The sequence below is a fragment of the Lasiosphaeria miniovina genome, assembly GCF_030549165.1.
Source record: "Lasiosphaeria miniovina strain SMH2392-1A chromosome Unknown B0T26scaffold_5, whole genome shotgun sequence".
NCBI classification, from domain to species: domain Eukaryota; kingdom Fungi; phylum Ascomycota; class Sordariomycetes; order Sordariales; family Lasiosphaeriaceae; genus Lasiosphaeria; species Lasiosphaeria miniovina.
Window position 1 is genome coordinate 3,550,796 of NW_026848224.1, and position 17,139 is coordinate 3,567,934.

A 17,139-nucleotide genomic window follows, 5' to 3' on the forward strand; every position below is an offset into this window, starting at 1 on the left:
GGCACCGTCACGGCCTCATCGCTGCCGCGCCACGTTGCGCTGTCTCAAATCCGCCCGGGGCATCACCTCGTGTTCCGCACGCGCACGGCGCGGTTCCGGCTGGGCGCCACGCGGCGGCGGGCCGAAACGCTTTGGACTGCGCGGACGCAGGCGGTAGCGGCGCAGCATGGGTTTCAGGAGGCGGGACAGCGGGATGAGGGCGGTGATGGTGATGATGGTTTGGTAGGGGATGATGATGATGGTGGTGGTGGTGGAGGTGATCCCGGGGGGCGTAATAGGCTGGCTGTGCACAAGCGTCTTGTCATACGGGAGACGGCGATCCTGAGTGGCGGCAGTGGTGGTGCAGGGGGGGATGACAAAGAAGAAGTTGGCTTCGTCGTGCTCCCGGACCCAGAAGGGTTCTTCCAGCAGCAGCAGCAGAGTCTCTCGTCCGAACGCGGCGGGTATCACGACTTCATCCTCTTGTCGGAGGCGCAGTTCTTTGGCAACGAGAAGTCGGTCGACGTCGGCGAGGCGTACCCTCTGTTCAACGTCATGCTGGTCCAGTGGGACGATGCCGCGGACGGGCGGCCGTTTGCCACGCGCGTCGCCCTGGGCAGGGTCACCAAGGATGCGTGGTGGGTGGCCCCGGGGCGGGACGAGGTGGTTGTGCTGGGGTGAATGAGTCGGGTTGGTGACTTGCCTTGACTGGGGAAATGGTCAGGGATGAAGGAGGTTGCCCACCCCCCGAGTCTGTCGAGCCGAATCCTGCTGCAGGTTTCGATGTCGTCTTGTGGTGCTTAATCTCACTGGGTTCTCTTCTACCTCACTCTTGGCCTTGGCCTAGGTAGCTCGTGCGCGCCTCGTAGGCGTCCTTGAGCGCCGCCACGAGCGTCTCGCCGCGGAGACAGCCACGTTGCGGACTTGTATGGAGGATTCACATCTCGAGGCTGAATGCTTGCGACGCTGTGTTGTTACAGACACGATGCTCAAGGTGAGTGGAAGCTTCAACTTTAAAGTAGAGAGGCCCTCTAGTTTGACCCATTCATTATCGTCCACCAATTGACTAGAAACTGCATTCATGGGAGAGACTAACCTGACCGACCACCCCTTCCGCTAATCAATCATTGGCCCCGGCGATAGGTCACAGGTGGCTCTTGATACCAATCCACTGGTAAATCATGGCCCTGACATCTCCCCCTCTCTTCTCATTGCCCATGTGGCCCGACCCAAAGATCCTCGCATACCTCAACGGTCCAGCCTCGGCATAGTTGCCAAGCGGGGTACCCGCCACCGTCAAAAGCTTGTCGTAATCGGCCTCGGAACGGTCTAGTTTGGTCGCCAGCTCCTTTTGGCCATCCCACTGTATATCCCGCAGCGTCCTCTTGAGTCCCAGGTAAGGACACATCAGGTCATAGTCGCCCTGTCGTTGATTATTATTACATGATCAGCTGCTGGCTGATCTGAGAGAGAGAAAGGAGAAGAAGAAGAAGAAGAAAAAAGGTTAGCGCGGCGGACTTACTGCATAGGCAAACAGTTTGATATTATTGCCTTTGGTAGTGAGCATGTCTTGGATCCGGATGCTGCTGTCCTTGTACGCCTCGCCAGAGTCGCGCAGGGCGGTGCGCACTTTGGGTTGGAACATCGCCCACGCCCCCTCGGCACCGATTTCTTTGGTGTAAAGGTCCAAGAATTTTTTGGCCGCGGGGATGTTCTCGCGCCGGGGTGCGTCCCATACCCGCGGCTCGCTGATGTCGTAGGGGTCTCGGCAGGTAAGCTGACAGGACCTGCGAGTTAGCCGTTGCGGGCAGCAAAATGAACCAAAACCACACGCCAAGCAGGGTGACCAAGGAGGAAGTACTCACCTTCCAGTATACCCAGGGATCAGCCTGACCGCAAACACCCTCAATAGTTCCTTCGGCACAGGCAGCACTCGCGGGGGCCTTCCTGCACGCCGCGATGGCTGCAGCGCACTTGGGGATATTGTCCTTCCAGACCTTGCACTGATCGTCGGTCAGGAGGAGGCTCAAGCTTAGGGCCACAGTCGGGTCGCAGACAAGGGAGTATGTGGCATCCAGACCCCGGATATCCTCCAGGGCCGGGTTGCCCATGATTAGCGACTTGAGCTGGAGAGCATCGTTGAGCCCCGGAGTCGCCGACACGAACGCACCGAGATCGGCGAGATAGTGTCCGGCAAACGACGAGCCCATGACGTGCAGTTCATTCTTTACCAGCTGCACACCTCGGAAGTCGGTGACCCTCAGCGCCAGGAGGAATTCGACTAGGTCCTTGGTACAGTCCAGCAGCTGTTTATGGAGGGACCCCGACGGGGCCGGTTGAGAGAATCCCACGCCGATGGGGTTGTCGACAAAGACGACGTTGGCCGCTGCATTTAGGGCGTTTGGGTTGACGGTGAGTTTGTCGATCCTCCAGGGAAACACCATGGAGCCCCACTGGATGATCATGCCGTACATGGAGGACGCTCCGGGGCCGCCGTTGAGGACGAGGATGATGGGGTCCTTGGCTGGGTTGATTTTGCTCAGCTGCAGCCTGTTCGCCGTCGATCAGCAAGAGAACAACAGGATTCAAGGTCTGTGGCTTAAATTCTGTGGCTTAATTACCAGAAAAAGAGTCTGTTTTTGCTCTTCACGTCAAGATAGCCGCTGTAGTGCTTGGCGCCCTTTTCGTAGTGCTCGCTCGAGTCGACAAAGTTCAGAATCCCGACCGTTTCATTGGCTGACTCGAGACAGTCATGAACAGCATGGCGTTCAATATCGAGGATCTTTTGGGGCCGGAGGATTGAGGCAAGAGCCAGAGTGGCAAAGAGAAACGAGATAAGCAACTTCATTGGATGAGATGCTGCTGGTATCGACTGCATATGATTTTGATACGTCGTTTGCCCAACGCCAAAGTGGTACTTGGGGCAGCGGTTGCGTGTGTGGCTGTGTTTGAGAGAGAAGAGAGAGGAAGCAGCTGCTCAGACATCGGTGACTTTGGTATTGGGCAAGACAACCTTTTAGCTTTGTTGCACGAGTAATGTTGCTTGGAACTAAAGCAACTCGCCCGCCATCAAGCAACCGCCCTCAGTTGCTCTCCAACATTCGATACCACTCTGACCACTGCTCTTGGGTATGGTAATGATCCATGGTTAGCTGGCATTTGTTACATCACGACCCCCAATTGCATGTCGTGCATTCAAAATACGAACAATGCGCCGCGCATCCATTGCCTAACGTTGTTTATGTTGGCATTAGCCTGCTTCGACGGGTCTCCCGAGGCATGCGCGCTGGGGCTTGGCCTGCAGGTGCTGGCCCGAATGGGATCGGGTGCCCCGATTTGGAGCTGACAATGATGGTATAATGGTACTGAGGGCGAGCGCAATCCTTGTCAGCTGTCATCTTGCACGCCATGCAGGTATAGTTGGGTTAGCGAGCGCAATCCTTTTCAGCTGTCATCTTGCACGCCACACAGGTGATGGTTGGGTTGAAAACCACACCGCCCCGCCAAATGGCATCACCACCTCCGTCGACGCCGGCGATGCAGCCAAATGTGGTAATTTAGGCCCAGCACCAGATCTGTTAGCAGGGCCACATGCTGAGTTCGATCGAAGTAGCTTACCAAAAAGTGTGACTGATTGTGTGAGGTGTGCGGGGACAATTGTCAAAATAGTGTCAAAAGGCTGTCAGCAATGGAAATGCCAGTGGGATGGGCATGGCAGGTTTTAAGCCAGGCTGGTGGCCTTCATTGTTGCAAGAGTGAACCGCCATAGGTTCGGCTTCCCGCCAACCTGCTGAGGATTAAAGGTGTGCAGCGCGTGCGTGTATGCAGGGGTTTGGTACTGTGCGGGCACTGTGCGGGCACTGTTATAACACTGAGAGGACATGTGCCCCCCCGACATGTACTTATTGAGGCAGCCACGCGCCCGCCAAAAACAGCAGTCCAGACCGCCGCATATCTCTCCGGAAATTCGTTAGCGAGTTGACCAGTGCAATCGATGCGGTAGATCCGTACCATTTACCTTGCAGTGTGAAATACGGGACTCGAGCAGTGAAACGTCGAAAAGACACCACAGCACAACAACCACGAAAACAGTCCAAAAGCGAGCCGCAGGCAAGCCTCACAGAGTACAGGCGCAAGATTCTATAGCCGGGTAGTCAATATAACAAAGAAAAAAGATATTAATAGGTGCACTGCACTGGTCCGTGGATCTCAATCCGCGGTAAAAAAAAAAAAAAAAAAAAAAAAAGAAGACGTAACATCTAAAGAATCGCTAGAAACGAAGGTAAAGAGCGATGCCGGCCCTCCGATCAGAGGGAGGACGAGCTTCCCACTTCGTGTGAGGTGGCCAGACTAAGAAAGAAAGCAAAGAGAGTACGCTAAAACATATTAGGTAAGAGTGTATGTAAACAGTCCCTTTGTTACCCGGCCCCTGAAACCATGATCAGCAGCATATGAGATGCCACTCCCAGCCAACCCGGCAATTCCGTCATTGATATCCGTTCCGTCATTCATGTCCGTTCTGTCATCCGTATCCGTCCTTTCCACCTGGCCGTGAGGTAATCCCAGCTCCCCACTCATCCCATTCTTCTTTCCCGTCGCCGCCACCCAAGCAAGATGGTAGTCTCCTTTCTCCATCAGTTTCCTTCAAACACGGCGGGCAACCTGGCGAGGGAAATGGACGCCTTGCCACTGCAGCAGCACAAGGTAGATTGTGACAAGTATTCCCCCCCGTCGTCTCAAGGGGCCGAAGCCGGCCAGCTGCCTATCCAAGACACGGCCCACTTGCCGGTACAGGTGGTTGCTGTGCAAGAAGTCCACCATTAAGACCGTGAAGTGGTGGTCGTAGTCTGCATCGGTGATCTAGCCGTTGTCGTGCAGCTAGTCGAGCCAGATAAACGCAGCCATGCTATCGTGCCACAGGTTGTGGGAGCACCAGAAAAAGGTCTGGATGGCCACAAACAGATACACGTGTTGAATGATGGTGAACAGGACGGTGAAGTTGCCCAGTTTGTCAAAGAGGCTCGTGTAGATGTAGAGCAGGGTTTCGTCGCACAGTCTCTCGGAGTCGAGGATATTCTCCAGCGTCCACGCCCAGGACGCTGGGAACAATTCGAGGAGACGCGTGAAGAGGAAGTCCTCGAGTCCAACGACAGCGAGGACGAAGACGACAGACATCACCCTGGTTTCGGTGCGGGTAAGGGATCCAGGAGAAGGGCGAAAATCCGCGCTCTGATACGCAGCCAGAACCTGGCGACGGCTTTGAAAACAGGGCCGTAGATTTTGAGGCGGCGTGACACAAGCATGTTACCAATGACTTCGGAAGGGTAAATAGAACATCCTATGACTCTACTCGAGGCCACGTAGATAGACTGGCAGTTGTCGACAAGCTCTACCACGACATCCATGATTGCTGGTAATTCGCGTTGGTCTTGTGCTTTTGGGTTTCTGGTGGCGGAAAACTGCGTAGACGGCGTGATGAGGCAGGTGGGTTTAGGATTGCGCTTTGCTGGCGCTGGACTTATACCCTTCAGAACGGGGGGGGAGAGGTAGGTTGAGTTGTGCACATCAAGTGAACAGATGAAATTCAGTAACGTCGGTTGAGAACAACCTCACAGTTTGTCAAGGGGAGGATTGATTTCTCACCAGCCTAATACGTCTTCTTCTAATAATGAAGAACAGATACTACATCTCGTGAGCATTCTTTGTTCACGTTTGGATAATGATTAATAACTAACTAACAATTACTAACCCAATATTGACTTGGGGATAACTATTGCTAAACAATAATTTTGTGTACAACATAGTGGGTAAGGAAGTTGTCTCAATCTTCCTCGCGGTGTCGTTGGGTGTGCTAATTAGTGTCGCAATGTTTCTCGTCGAGACTCAATTAGGTACCCAATCGCCCATCACGTGCGCCACACACCACGGCAACTTGGATTTGAATGCTATAACTATTTTGAGTTGTGGGATAGAAGGGTCGCAGACCCTGTTCAGAGTCCCGCCATGTCTGACTACATGTGCTTCGACATTCCATGTCGTAGTTTTGGCCAAGATTTACGCAGCTCCAGAGCAGTTCTGGATTACCTCAGCGAAGCAGACATATTTGCAAGCAAGGCCTATTTTGTCATCTTGTATACAATAATATAAAGAATTGAAGTGCAGCTATTTACGGCCCTGTCGCTGGAGAAGAGGATCGACAGCGGTCGACGGGGCCACTCCAACGGCCGACCACCATCGCAGCCCAGGTTTTAAAAGGCTGCGCCATGTGCCCATTTTGGCGGGCGCGACAAAAAAAACTGCTGTGGCCGATTCGACAATGCCGACCAATGGTTTGTTGGCCGTGGGGGCGATTTACAGGTTTTTAGCCGCCGTCGAGCCACTTGCGCCTCACCGTGTTTCACGTCTTAGCGCGGCACAACCCACTCGCGTCAAAGATTGGCCTCGGCGGGTCCCGCAAACTGGTGCTTTTCAGAATCCTCTGGCACTGCAGCCTGGACAACCAAGACAGTGCGGCGCGGGGAATAAAGACAAATGGAGTGGAATGGCCATGGACATGCTCTCGCGGACTTCCAAAATTGTCGCAGCGGCTAGCAATGCCACCAACGGCCTCCATTTTCTTTGCCCTTAAACTCTTCAGAGGCAGCTAGCTACTACCTACAGAGTCCAGCGTCTGGTACCCTTACTTATCTGTCTGCAAGTCCCCCCTTCGCTGCAACATGGCCCTACACCTTTCCAAACCAGAAAGTGAAGTCCTTCTGTTCTAATTCCGGCCCCTTCAATTTCCACACTCCAGCGTCGTATAACCCAGCTATCCGAGTTCGGAAAAACACACGCACGCAAGCCATGGTCCCAGATCGTGACCTCCTCCGGGAGCAGAGAGCCCGAGCCAAGTGGCGCCCCGACCTTGAAGCCGTCGACCTCTCACCCATCATGCTCAAGGACGACCCTCGCATCTCTTCCGAGGTGGAGAACTCCGCATTTACTCTCCAGCCAAACGAGCCCTTCGCCAGAGACCACCCCCTCAGCGAGACCCTCCTGTTCAAGCATGGCTGCACCAAGCGCGAAGCCGACTTCTTTGAGCTTGCCGGCGACGACCTGGCCATGCCCCTTGTGAGCCGCATCGGATGGGTCGAAGACGACCTGGTCACCTTCTGCCAGGAATACGCCGTCATCGAGCGCGGCATTCCCCTCTTCGTCACCGAGATCCAGCCGCAGGAACGTGTGTCGGTGTCGCTGCAGGTCGCCGACCTCGTCTCTCGCCTCCACGCGAGGGGCATCGTGCACGGCGACATCAACCCGGGCGTCATCCAGTGGAACTCCAGAGGCCGCCTGGTGTTCTCGGACATGCGGCACGCTCGGCTGGCGAACAAGGGCCGGGATTTTCACCCGCTGGACGATCGCTACGCGGCTACGAGCGACGCATTCTTGTCACCAAGGCTCAAGGCACGCACGAATCCGGGCCGGGGCGTCTTCGCGACCGAGGCCGATGACTTGTACGCGATGGCAGTGACCATTTGGTCCATCTGGGCGGGCCAGTGGCCGGAGAGCAGCATATTCCGCGAAAGCGGGATCGACCTGAGCGTGATAACCGATGCCGACATCTACGGGGACGCGTTCGACATTCTCGAAGAAGGGGGCATCCGCGTCAACAGGGCAGTCTTCAAGCAGCGCAGCGACCCAAGGGAGCTATCGCCGCCTCCTTCAGACTGCGGAGACATCCCCCGAGATTTCCGACACTCGATCCAGTCCATACCAGCAAGCCCAAAACCAAGGCCGGCCGTGTTGGCCATCACGCCACAGACTGGACCTGCGGAATCCAGCACCTGGATATGGTCGCCAGCACCACTCCGGCCAAGGCCGACAACCTGGCAGATACCATTTGACCATGCAGTCGAGCTCCCCGCCGACAACCCCGTCGACGCGCCGATATCAAACCCCCAGACCAGCCCCACACCCAGCCCAACCCAAGCCCAGCCCATCGAGCTGGAGCCCAGAATCCCATCCCCGCTGTCATTGAGCCAGTTCCCACTGCTCCAGGACGACGGCTCCAAGCCGAGTCAGGCCCCGCGCGCGGTGCAGATCCAGCGCAGCAGCTGGGAGTGGCTGACGACGAACTACTTCCTCGGCGCCGACTGGGCGCAGTCGACATCGCCCGACGACCTGCAGCAGCTGGCCGGGCGCGAGACGCTTGGCCTCGAGCAGTCGGGCAGGGAAGAAGAGTACAGCGACAGCAGCGAGACGGACAGCAGCGGCGGCGGCGGCGGGGACGACAGCGGCGAGAACGAGGACGACGACGATTTGGACGACGACGACAACATCACCTGGGAGTTCCCGCGCCCGCCGGGGCACGTGCATGGGCTGTCCCCGCCGCCGCCGCCGCCGCCGCCGCAGCCACTTCTAACGCACGCCCGTCAGGCGGGAGTTAAAGGTATTAGCGGGGATTCTGGACTCGCCGGGGTGACAAGCAATGTTTCTCAGACACCGCCGGAGGAGGCGAAACCGGGGAGACTTCCAACAGCCCAGACCTTTGGGCCAGTGAGAGGGCTCGAGGGAAGTGGTGGCGCACAAGATGACACGCCAGTGGGCAATGCGTGCGACGGGTGGTGGGACCACGACTGGTTTGGCATTGCCAAGGCCGACGAGATTGGTGTTGCAAGCCGGCGGGAGACGCGGAGCGTGAGTCCGGGTAGACCGGGCTGGCCGGAGCGGTCGGGGTTCGGGTCGCCGAGCATTGGCCGCGCGAGGGCCCGGTCGTGGTCAGGGTTCAAGGGGGAGTTTTAACTATTTCCCGCTTTCCTTCGTGTTCTTCCATTATTGTATCTCATCATCAAAGCGTAGAGTTGGCCTGCTTTTTGGTTTCACAGCTTAGCGAATCGAAGTCTGTTATTGCTCGAATCGAAGATGGAGCAAACAGATATACACAAACCGTTTTATCTTTAACGTGTTTGATAAGCGAGTTGGCCATGATAAGCGAGTTGGCCACTTTCGGCCACGACGCGTCTCCCCTGCACAAAACACCAAATTTCTCTGCAACCAACCATGGCAACTCCTTCGTACGAAGCCAGGGTAAATTTGGCCCTTGGAGCGCGCCAAAAGAATCCAAATCTCAGTAATCGAGCTGCAGCAAAGATCTATGAGGTTAATAAGAATACTCTGGAGAACCAACGCGCTGGCAAACCTTCACGACACGATACTCGAGCCAATTCACGAAAACTTACGGATCTAGAGGAGCATACGATTTTTCAGTATATTACTGAGCTATGCACACGCGCATTTCCTCCTCGGCATCGTTTTGTGGAAGATATGGCCAACCGACTGCTACGCGAACGCGACGCGCCACCTGTCGGCAAACGTTGGACCTACAACTTCGTTAAACGCCAACCAGAACTTCGGGCGCGTTTTACGCGTAGATACGACTACCAAAGGGCTAAATGCGAAGATCCAAAGGTTATTCGTGAGTGGTTTGCACTTGTGTATAACACTAAGGACAAGTACGGTATCCTTGACGACGATACGTACAATTTCGACGAGACTGGGTTTATGATGGGTATGATCACCACTGGGATGGTTATTACTACCTGGTACATCGGTACAACCGATAACGGCTGGACTACCAATGAGAAAGGCCTAGATTGGATTCGGCATTTCGATCTTCACACAACATCTCGTACGAAAGGCAAATACCGGCTCCTAATCCTTGACGGCCATAAGAGCCACCACTCCGACCAATTCGAGGCCTACTGCCAGGAACACGACATCATTACGCTTTGTATGCCTCCACACTCCTCACACCTTGTCCAACCATTGGATGTTGGTTGTTTTGGACCATTGAAGAGGGCTTACGGCCATCAAATCGAGGAACTCATGCGTATGTATATCACACACATCACCAAGTTGGAATTCCTTTGCGCGTTTAAAGAGGCATTTTCTACCTCCTTTACCGACAAGAATATCCAAAGCGCCTTTGCCGGAGCCGGCCTTGTGCCGTACGACCCAGAAAGAGTGATTTCCAAGATGGATATACGGCTCCGAACTCCAACTCCACCAGCCTCAAGCCCAGGAACGGCACTACCTTGGCTACCTCAGACGCCACAGAACCCCCGAGAGGCCACCTCACAGACAGACCTTATTAAAGGCCGGATATCTAACCATCAAGGCAGTTCTCCAACACCTATGCTGGCTACTGTGGACCAATTGGCCAAAGGTACAATGGCCGTAATGTACGAGGTGGCTCTTCTGCGTACGGAGGTCTCTTTACTATGTAAGGCCAATGAGGGGCTTAGTAAGAGACAGAGGGCCAAAAAAACACGTGTTCGGCTTGGAGGGTCACTTACTGTACAAGAGGCACAGGATTTACTGGACCAGAAGGCTGTGGATGAGCAGTTAGTCCAGGAAACACGGCCAAATGGTCGTGGTGTAGGGGGGGCTCGTACGAAGATTCGGTGCTGTGGTCTGTGCGGCAAGACTGGCCATAATGTACGCACGTGTCAGGAGGCTGCAGAATCGTCTGATTCATCTATTTCTAGTTCAGTTATTGTTATTTCCTAATGTTGTGGTGGTGTAATTGTCGATAGTTGTGTAGGGTGGTGGAAAGTGGCCAACTCGCTTATCAAACACGTTATCGTGCTAGATCATTAGCGATTGTTGACGTAAATCCAAAATATAGGTAATTCTATCAGGCTAGGGGCTGCTCGGGAACAGCGCGCTTTATCTATCCAAAGTTATTGGGCAGTCGAACACGTCAGGTCTCTGGCTCCTCCTCTTGTCAGATGGTAGAAGACAGATCGGAAAACAAAAGAAAGCGTGAATCAGTCAGCTCACCCAGCCCACTCGCCACGATGGTTGCCAGCATCTGCGTGACAACCGTGGGGAGCATCCTGACGCCGCTCTGGAGGGGGCCGACGCCCTAGATGGCCTAGAACCACGCCGGCAGGTAATATGCGGCCACTGTGAGCGCGCCCATCTGCTAATCTCTTGGCATTTCTTAGCACGCCAGCAAGTGCGAAGCCAATCAAACGCCAGGTTCCCTGTTGAGCAGCTCAGACGAATGTCTCATACCAGACCCATGTCCATTTTCTGTTCCAACGCAGCGGATTGTTCAAGGAGCGCTCTTGTTCAAGAACGGCCACTTTCTAGGTTGTTCAAGGACGGCCACTCCCTAGGCTACTCGGGCAGTTCAGTGCGGCGTGTTCGAAGAATGAGGACGTTAATGGCTGTTAATCATCAACTGAATTTGGTAGTCGTGGACGGCGCCCTTTTTCGAGTACGGCGATAGGCACATTCTTCAGTGCCAAAATTAATGCTCGGAGTCATAAGCAACCAAACAGGTGTAATACCTATGTATGCGGTGATACACTGGACTGGATAATGTGTGCACCTCAAAGATTAACCTTTCTGTGCTTGGGATTTCTTGGGGTTTCTCCGAAGTGACCGAATCTAGAGCACTTCACTCTAGAACCGGTAATTATATCATTGGGAGCAGGAGAGAATTCTATGGTAACCTCGATCAAAGCTTAAGTTATTCGTAGCAAGCTGAGGTCGCCATTCTGGCAACTTAAACCGCAGATTGTCTTAGGAGAAATGATTGTGGGAAAGAAGGGTAAAAGAAGCTGGGCACAATCCGACCGGGGGGGGGGTTGTACGATTTCGAAATGCGCTTCGACACCACAAGGAGGAAGGTGCAATCGAACTGACATTGCCAACTCGGACCGCGGGGGCCTTGTTCAGGGGAGAAGGCGCAGTTTCACACCCAGCAAGCACCACCGCGCACCTGACATGATTTCGTTGCCCAATGCTAGCGCTTTAACAGAATGGTTGGGGGAAGGAAAGACCAACAAAGGCCAATTTGCGTTCTCGCCAAAGTCTCTGCCACTTCTGTTCTCCAAATTTCCGCCAGCCAGCAATTCTGTGCCCTTCCAACTAGTGTTTCTTCGCAGTATTATTCTGACACCACATCTCGTTTCCCTCTCAAGCATCTTGCGAGTTCAACAGAAACCTGGCACGGACTCAACCGTCTCCACAAATCACAAAAATGCGTCTCCTCCCTGCCGCTCTCCTTGCCACCCTTCTGGGCTCCCACGGCGCCTCGGCCTCCGCCCTTGCAGACTCCACACCTTCTCAGGCCGCGCTCGCGGGCCCCCAAACCACGCCGCAGGCCACTCTTGCGCGCCGCGACTACGAGTAGTGCTCCAGAGCCGTGACCCAGATCGCACCGCTGCTGACGCCTGGCCCGACGCTCCCGCCTCTCCTCAGAGAGCTGCTGGACAAGGAACACATGCAAACCCACAACGCCTGCGACCTCCCCACCATTGTCGGTGCACTCGGGCCCTATTACCCCGAGCTAAAGAGATACCGTAATGAGGGCGATTGGTGGGTGTCGCAACACCTCCAGGAGCTCCGCGACCTGTGGCTGGCCTGTCGCGGCGTCCCCGAGATTGCACGGCCGCTCGAAAGATCGACCATCTGCACGTCTCTTCTCAGCCAGGTGACGACCGTGAACGAAGGGCCGCGGGAGACTGGGAGGGCGATCGGTGCGGCAGCTGCATTGGCTGTCGGCGGCCTTCTGGCGGTGCTTTGAGCGGGTCGAAGCCGGGAGACGCTGGGCTTGTTGGCAACGTGTCAGGCGATCTTGATGTGTGGGATGTTCGGGACTTCGATATTGAATGGGCACAACGGGTACAGCAGGACAAGGAGGGGGAGCTTGACATGGAAGAGTAAAATTAACAGCTACACTTAATAAATATTGGTTTTGTTATATCCAGACACTCCCTGGACGTGAGACATGCGCGTCACTAGGGATGACTCGAGGGGCGCTGCTAGTCGCGTTGTTTAATGCAAAGGATGCCACTGTTTTGGATTTCTTTGAAGACCGGTGTGAACCCCCTGTTCTATCTAGTACAGCGATGACGCGTTACAATAGAGATAGGCGCGATCCCTATTGTAGGACTTTTTTTTTTCTCCAGAGAAGTCCACCTAAGTATTCCCACAAAAAGGAAAGAAAAGAATGCAACGCAAACACGGTTGTAAAATACACACAAGGTTCTCCACCATTCCCCACCACGTCCTCCTGGATACGATTCGTTGTCCACTTGGGGATTTGATAGGGGCCTGCTCGACCGGTCTCCTACCAGCAGCCGGGGCAGCTAGTAGTCCCCGTTTCGACTGCTTCCATGAACTTGCGAGTTGCTGTGCAGTCACACCCGCAGGCCAAAGCCCGCTCACAGTATTCCCAATATTCCTTCTCGTAGTGGCCGCACAGATAGTTGACCATGATGAACCTGCACCTGGCTGGAGTAGTCTTGGCTGGAGCAGTCTTGGTTGGAGTAGTCATGACTTCTGACCTTGCGGTAATTTGCGTTTTCGGGAAACTGGCAATGAAGGTGTTTAATTAGGGCTGTTGTTGATGCTTGGCAAAGTGCCGACTTTGCTTGTTCTTGGAAACTGTTTGCTGAAGTGTACATTGACGAAGGAGCTTAAATGAGAAGATTGTGAGCCAGAATCTTGCAGCATTTTATAGACCTTTTGCAAGCGGGTGTTCTACCTGTCTCCATCTTCCATCTTCTCTTGATTACCTCTTTGTCGTCTACTGATTGAAGGTTTGTGTGAAGTGACCAGTTTAGTTCTACCAACTATCAGTGAAAAGATGACATGCGCTTCCCAGTCTGCTGGGGCTGGTCACATTACTATTCGGGGAAATGAGGCATTCAGCGCCTCTCCTATCTCCAAGCATCTGCAGTCGTCCAATATTGCCACAACGAGCGTTTGGTTTGGCAAACGAGCAGTAATTGACAACTGTTCAGCAATGGAACCCGGCGCTCAGTGGTGGAATAATTCTTGCAGGGGACAGTCATGTCCTTGACACTTTTGACAAGCATGGATCTGACGGCGGCAATCAATCACTCCTTGCATGTTTGGGCCAAAATGACCTCTTCGACCTGGAGGGGAAACCTGATCATTTTATCTGTTTACAGTGGGACTCTCTGGCAGCTGGACAAACCTCATCGACAACAACCCAATGGACAATCACAGTCCAGCCGAAACCGCCAATAGGCTAGTACTAGCCTTGGGAAATAGATCAAGACGCCGCCACGCGCCTCTCCTCACCGAATAGCTGACAACCCACCAGGCCCTAGTCTCATGTATGACGTCTTGGACTTGGGAAAGGAGAACCAAAAGCATATCTACCTTGGTAACGCAGTTCCAACCTCGGACCTCGCCATTCCATGCCCAGCCCGTCATTGCAGCCTATCATGATTGCAAAACACCTTCTCCAGGTCGTGTTATCCACGGCGTATGCCAAGCTACTTCAGAGCAACCTCTCACTCCCTCGGCCGCCTGTAGATGGCCCCGCGGCCATGTCGTGGCTGGACGCGCTCGTGACATCGCGCCACGTCAAGACGCTCTTCTTCCTCCACCTCAGCATCGTCCTGCTGCCCTTCGACACCGCCGTCATCGTGCTGCTGTGGCTCTGGAGCCGCGTCACGGGCTACGGCTCCATCGGCCCCCAAAAGACGCTCCCGGCCGCCCAGAGAAAGACGGTCCTCATCACCAGCGTCGGCACGACCCAGGGCCTAACCCTCGCCCGCCTCTTCCACCGCGCCGGCCACCGCGTCATCGGCGCCGACACCGAGCCGCTGTCCGTCGGCGCCGTGTCCCAGGCCGTGCACAGGCACTACGCCCTCGCGCGGCCGCCGGCCAACACCCCGCTCCCCAAGAACGCAGCCGACAGCAAGTATATCGGCGGGCTGCTGCGCATCGTGCGGGCCGAGGGCGTCGACCTATGCATCTCGGCGTCGGACGACGCGCACATGGCGCTGCACGACGCGCTGGCCTGCGACGTGATCCGGTCGCAGACCTTCTGCAAGGCCGTGCACTCGGGCGTCGACGGCGCCTGCACGCTCGGCGACAGGGCGCTGTTCATGGACCTCGCGCACCGCCTGCGCCTGCCCGTGCCCGACTTTGCCGTCGTGCGGTCGCGCGAGCAGCTCGTGGAGACGGTGGAAGAACGCGGCGGCCAGCACGGCCCCGGCCTCGACGACCACGACCGCCCTCCCCGCCAGTACCTGGTCAAGCCGCTCGGCGTCGACGACGACGGCGGCGGGGGGCAGCAGCCGCTGCTGCTTCCGCGGCCGACGCGCGATGAGACGAAAACGCAAGTAGCGCAGCTGCCGCTGCCGCTGCCGCTATCCGCCATGGGGGAGAGAGCAGGACATAACACGCCGGCGGTCCTCGTGCAGGAGTTTGTCCCGGGCCACGAGTACTGCAGCCACGCGGTGGTGATCCGGGGGCAGGTGCGGGCGTTCGCGGCGTGTCCATCGTCGTCGACGTCGGACGTCATGACGCACTACACGCTGCTGCCGACGGGCTCGGCGCACCACGCCAAGATGCTGGCCTTTACGCGGCGCGTGGCGGCGCACTTTGGCGAACGCTTCTCGGGGCACCTCGGCTTCGACTTCCGGTCGCGCCTGTTTCTCGGGCCGGACAAGCTGCAGTCGCCGCCGCGCCGGCACCAGCGAGAAGGAGACGGAGACGGAGACGGAGGCCGCCACAACCGCCGCCGCCTGCTACTACTACTACCCGCCGACGACCACGACCACGACCACGACTCGGACCCGTCGCTCGAGCTGTGCGCCGTCGAGTGCAGCAGCCCGCGCGCGCACACGGCGGCGGTGCTGTTCAGCCACACGCCGGCCCTCGTCGACGAGTACCTGTCGCTGCTGCTGAGCGAGGACGCGCCGCCGGTGCCGTCAGCACCCCTCACGCCCTCGCACCGCAGGTACTACTGGATGGGGCAGGACCTGTTCGACCTCGTGCTGCGGCCGTGGCTGTCGCTGGCGCGCGTGACTACCAACGGCCAGCTGGCCGCGCAGCTCGACGAGGGCTGGGCCTCGGCCCGCCTTTTCGCCAGCCACGTCGCCAGCTGGAAGGACGCCACCCTCGAGCCCTGGGACCCCCTGCCCGCCTGGTGGCTGTATCATGTCTTCTGGCCCGCGCGCTTCATCCGCCTGTGGCGCGACGGCCAGCGCTGGAGCCGCGTCAATGTCAGCACGGGGAGGGTGTACAAGGCGTAGGTTTGGATCAAGATTTCTCTTTTGCGATTCTCCATTTTATACGTAAGGGGGACTTTGGAAAGGGGCTTTGCCGGCTAAGCAGGCCTTCCCCAGAACCTTGATCTCGGGTGGCAACTGGCAACTGTAGAGTTTGTTATGTTTCCCCCTTTCGGTAATATTGTTTTCGGAAAGTTTGAGGACAAAAACTTGTAGTGGTAAGCTGATTAGGAGCAAAGTCTATCAAACTAAAGTGGACGCTGTCCTTGCCACCGTAGACGGTGACCTGTACGGGCTTTATTGCCCCTTTTCTCTGGGTGGTATCTTGTATGATCTCAACTCTAATTTCGTCTATCCGGGCAGAACCTCCTCAAATTATCTGAAAGAAGGCAATGACGATTGATACGTGTGCCCTTTGAGACCATGTGACATCTTTAGAAGCTCTGCATATGCCGAGGATGACCAATCCGGCGCCTGCATGGGCACTGCTCGGTAAGGTAAGCAGTAAGCAAGAAGCTATTTAAACCAAGCTGACATTTTATTCGGTTCGCCGTATTCCCTCATGCCATTATGAAATGTGATACTACGTGGTATTACACTTTGTAATGTTGAGATTGGTCTGGTGTAAAGAAAATAATTAGGTGCCTGGTTGCTGAAGTAGGTACCCAACCCACGTTTACCCCTTTTCCTTCTATTTGGGATTTTCTACACGTCTTTCCCGGATCTTTGAAATCAACATCTTACCTACGGAGGAGGCCAAATTGTTCAACTCTTAACGCCTGAATTCCCCATCAGTCTAGAAAATTAGCCAAGTGTCGCTTTTTCCCTTTCTCCAGACTGATCATGCCATATTATCACACGACAACATGTTTTTTTGCACCCCCATTTCAAGTTGAGGTCATCTTGAAACCTCACATACACGTGTCGTTAGTCTTAGCATGCAAGGTTCTCGAATAACCGCACGTAATCGTGACCGATGACACGGTACCATTAGCATCACCCATGATACTGGGTGTATTAGTAGCGAAGTTGACCCTGGAGTGGATGGTGGATGTCCTGATGTTGATTCCCGAGCACATAAAGATATCATGTAGTGCTCTCTGTCGATTTATTT

General features: G+C 55.4%; 5 protein-coding genes across 5 annotated transcripts; 3 read left to right on the plus strand and 2 right to left on the minus strand.

Moving 5' to 3' along the window:
- Nucleotides 1-1,123: 1,123 nt before the first annotated feature.
- B0T26DRAFT_677792 (Alpha/Beta hydrolase protein) lies at nt 1,124-2,827 on the minus strand (the record flags this gene model as incomplete). The annotated part of the gene is made up of 4 exons (XM_060440146.1): nt 1,124-1,402; nt 1,502-1,756; nt 1,845-2,529; nt 2,601-2,827. 4 exons carry the CDS (start codon nt 2,825-2,827, stop codon nt 1,124-1,126), a joined length of 1,446 nt encoding a protein of 481 aa, XP_060294782.1.
- A 2,030-nt stretch (nt 2,828-4,857) lies between these two features.
- B0T26DRAFT_753562 (uncharacterized protein) lies at nt 4,858-5,384 on the minus strand (the record flags this gene model as incomplete). The annotated part of the gene is made up of 2 exons (XM_060445701.1): nt 4,858-5,158; nt 5,227-5,384. 2 exons carry the CDS (start codon nt 5,382-5,384, stop codon nt 4,858-4,860), a joined length of 459 nt encoding a protein of 152 aa, XP_060294783.1.
- A 1,438-nt stretch (nt 5,385-6,822) lies between these two features.
- Nucleotides 6,823-8,760, plus strand: B0T26DRAFT_753563 (uncharacterized protein; the record flags this gene model as incomplete). Its single annotated transcript, XM_060445702.1, has 1 exon — nt 6,823-8,760. One exon carries the CDS (start codon nt 6,823-6,825, stop codon nt 8,758-8,760), a length of 1,938 nt encoding a protein of 645 aa, XP_060294784.1.
- A 3,250-nt stretch (nt 8,761-12,010) lies between these two features.
- B0T26DRAFT_677795 (uncharacterized protein) lies at nt 12,011-12,556 on the plus strand (the record flags this gene model as incomplete). Its single annotated transcript, XM_060440147.1, has 2 exons — nt 12,011-12,159; nt 12,232-12,556. 2 exons carry the CDS (start codon nt 12,011-12,013, stop codon nt 12,554-12,556), a joined length of 474 nt encoding a protein of 157 aa, XP_060294785.1.
- Nucleotides 12,557-14,333: 1,777 nt separating this feature from the next.
- B0T26DRAFT_650928 (uncharacterized protein) lies at nt 14,334-16,049 on the plus strand (the record flags this gene model as incomplete). The annotated part of the gene is made up of 2 exons (XM_060438231.1): nt 14,334-15,469; nt 15,626-16,049. 2 exons carry the CDS (start codon nt 14,334-14,336, stop codon nt 16,047-16,049), a joined length of 1,560 nt encoding a protein of 519 aa, XP_060294786.1.
- Nucleotides 16,050-17,139: the final 1,090 nt, after the last annotated feature.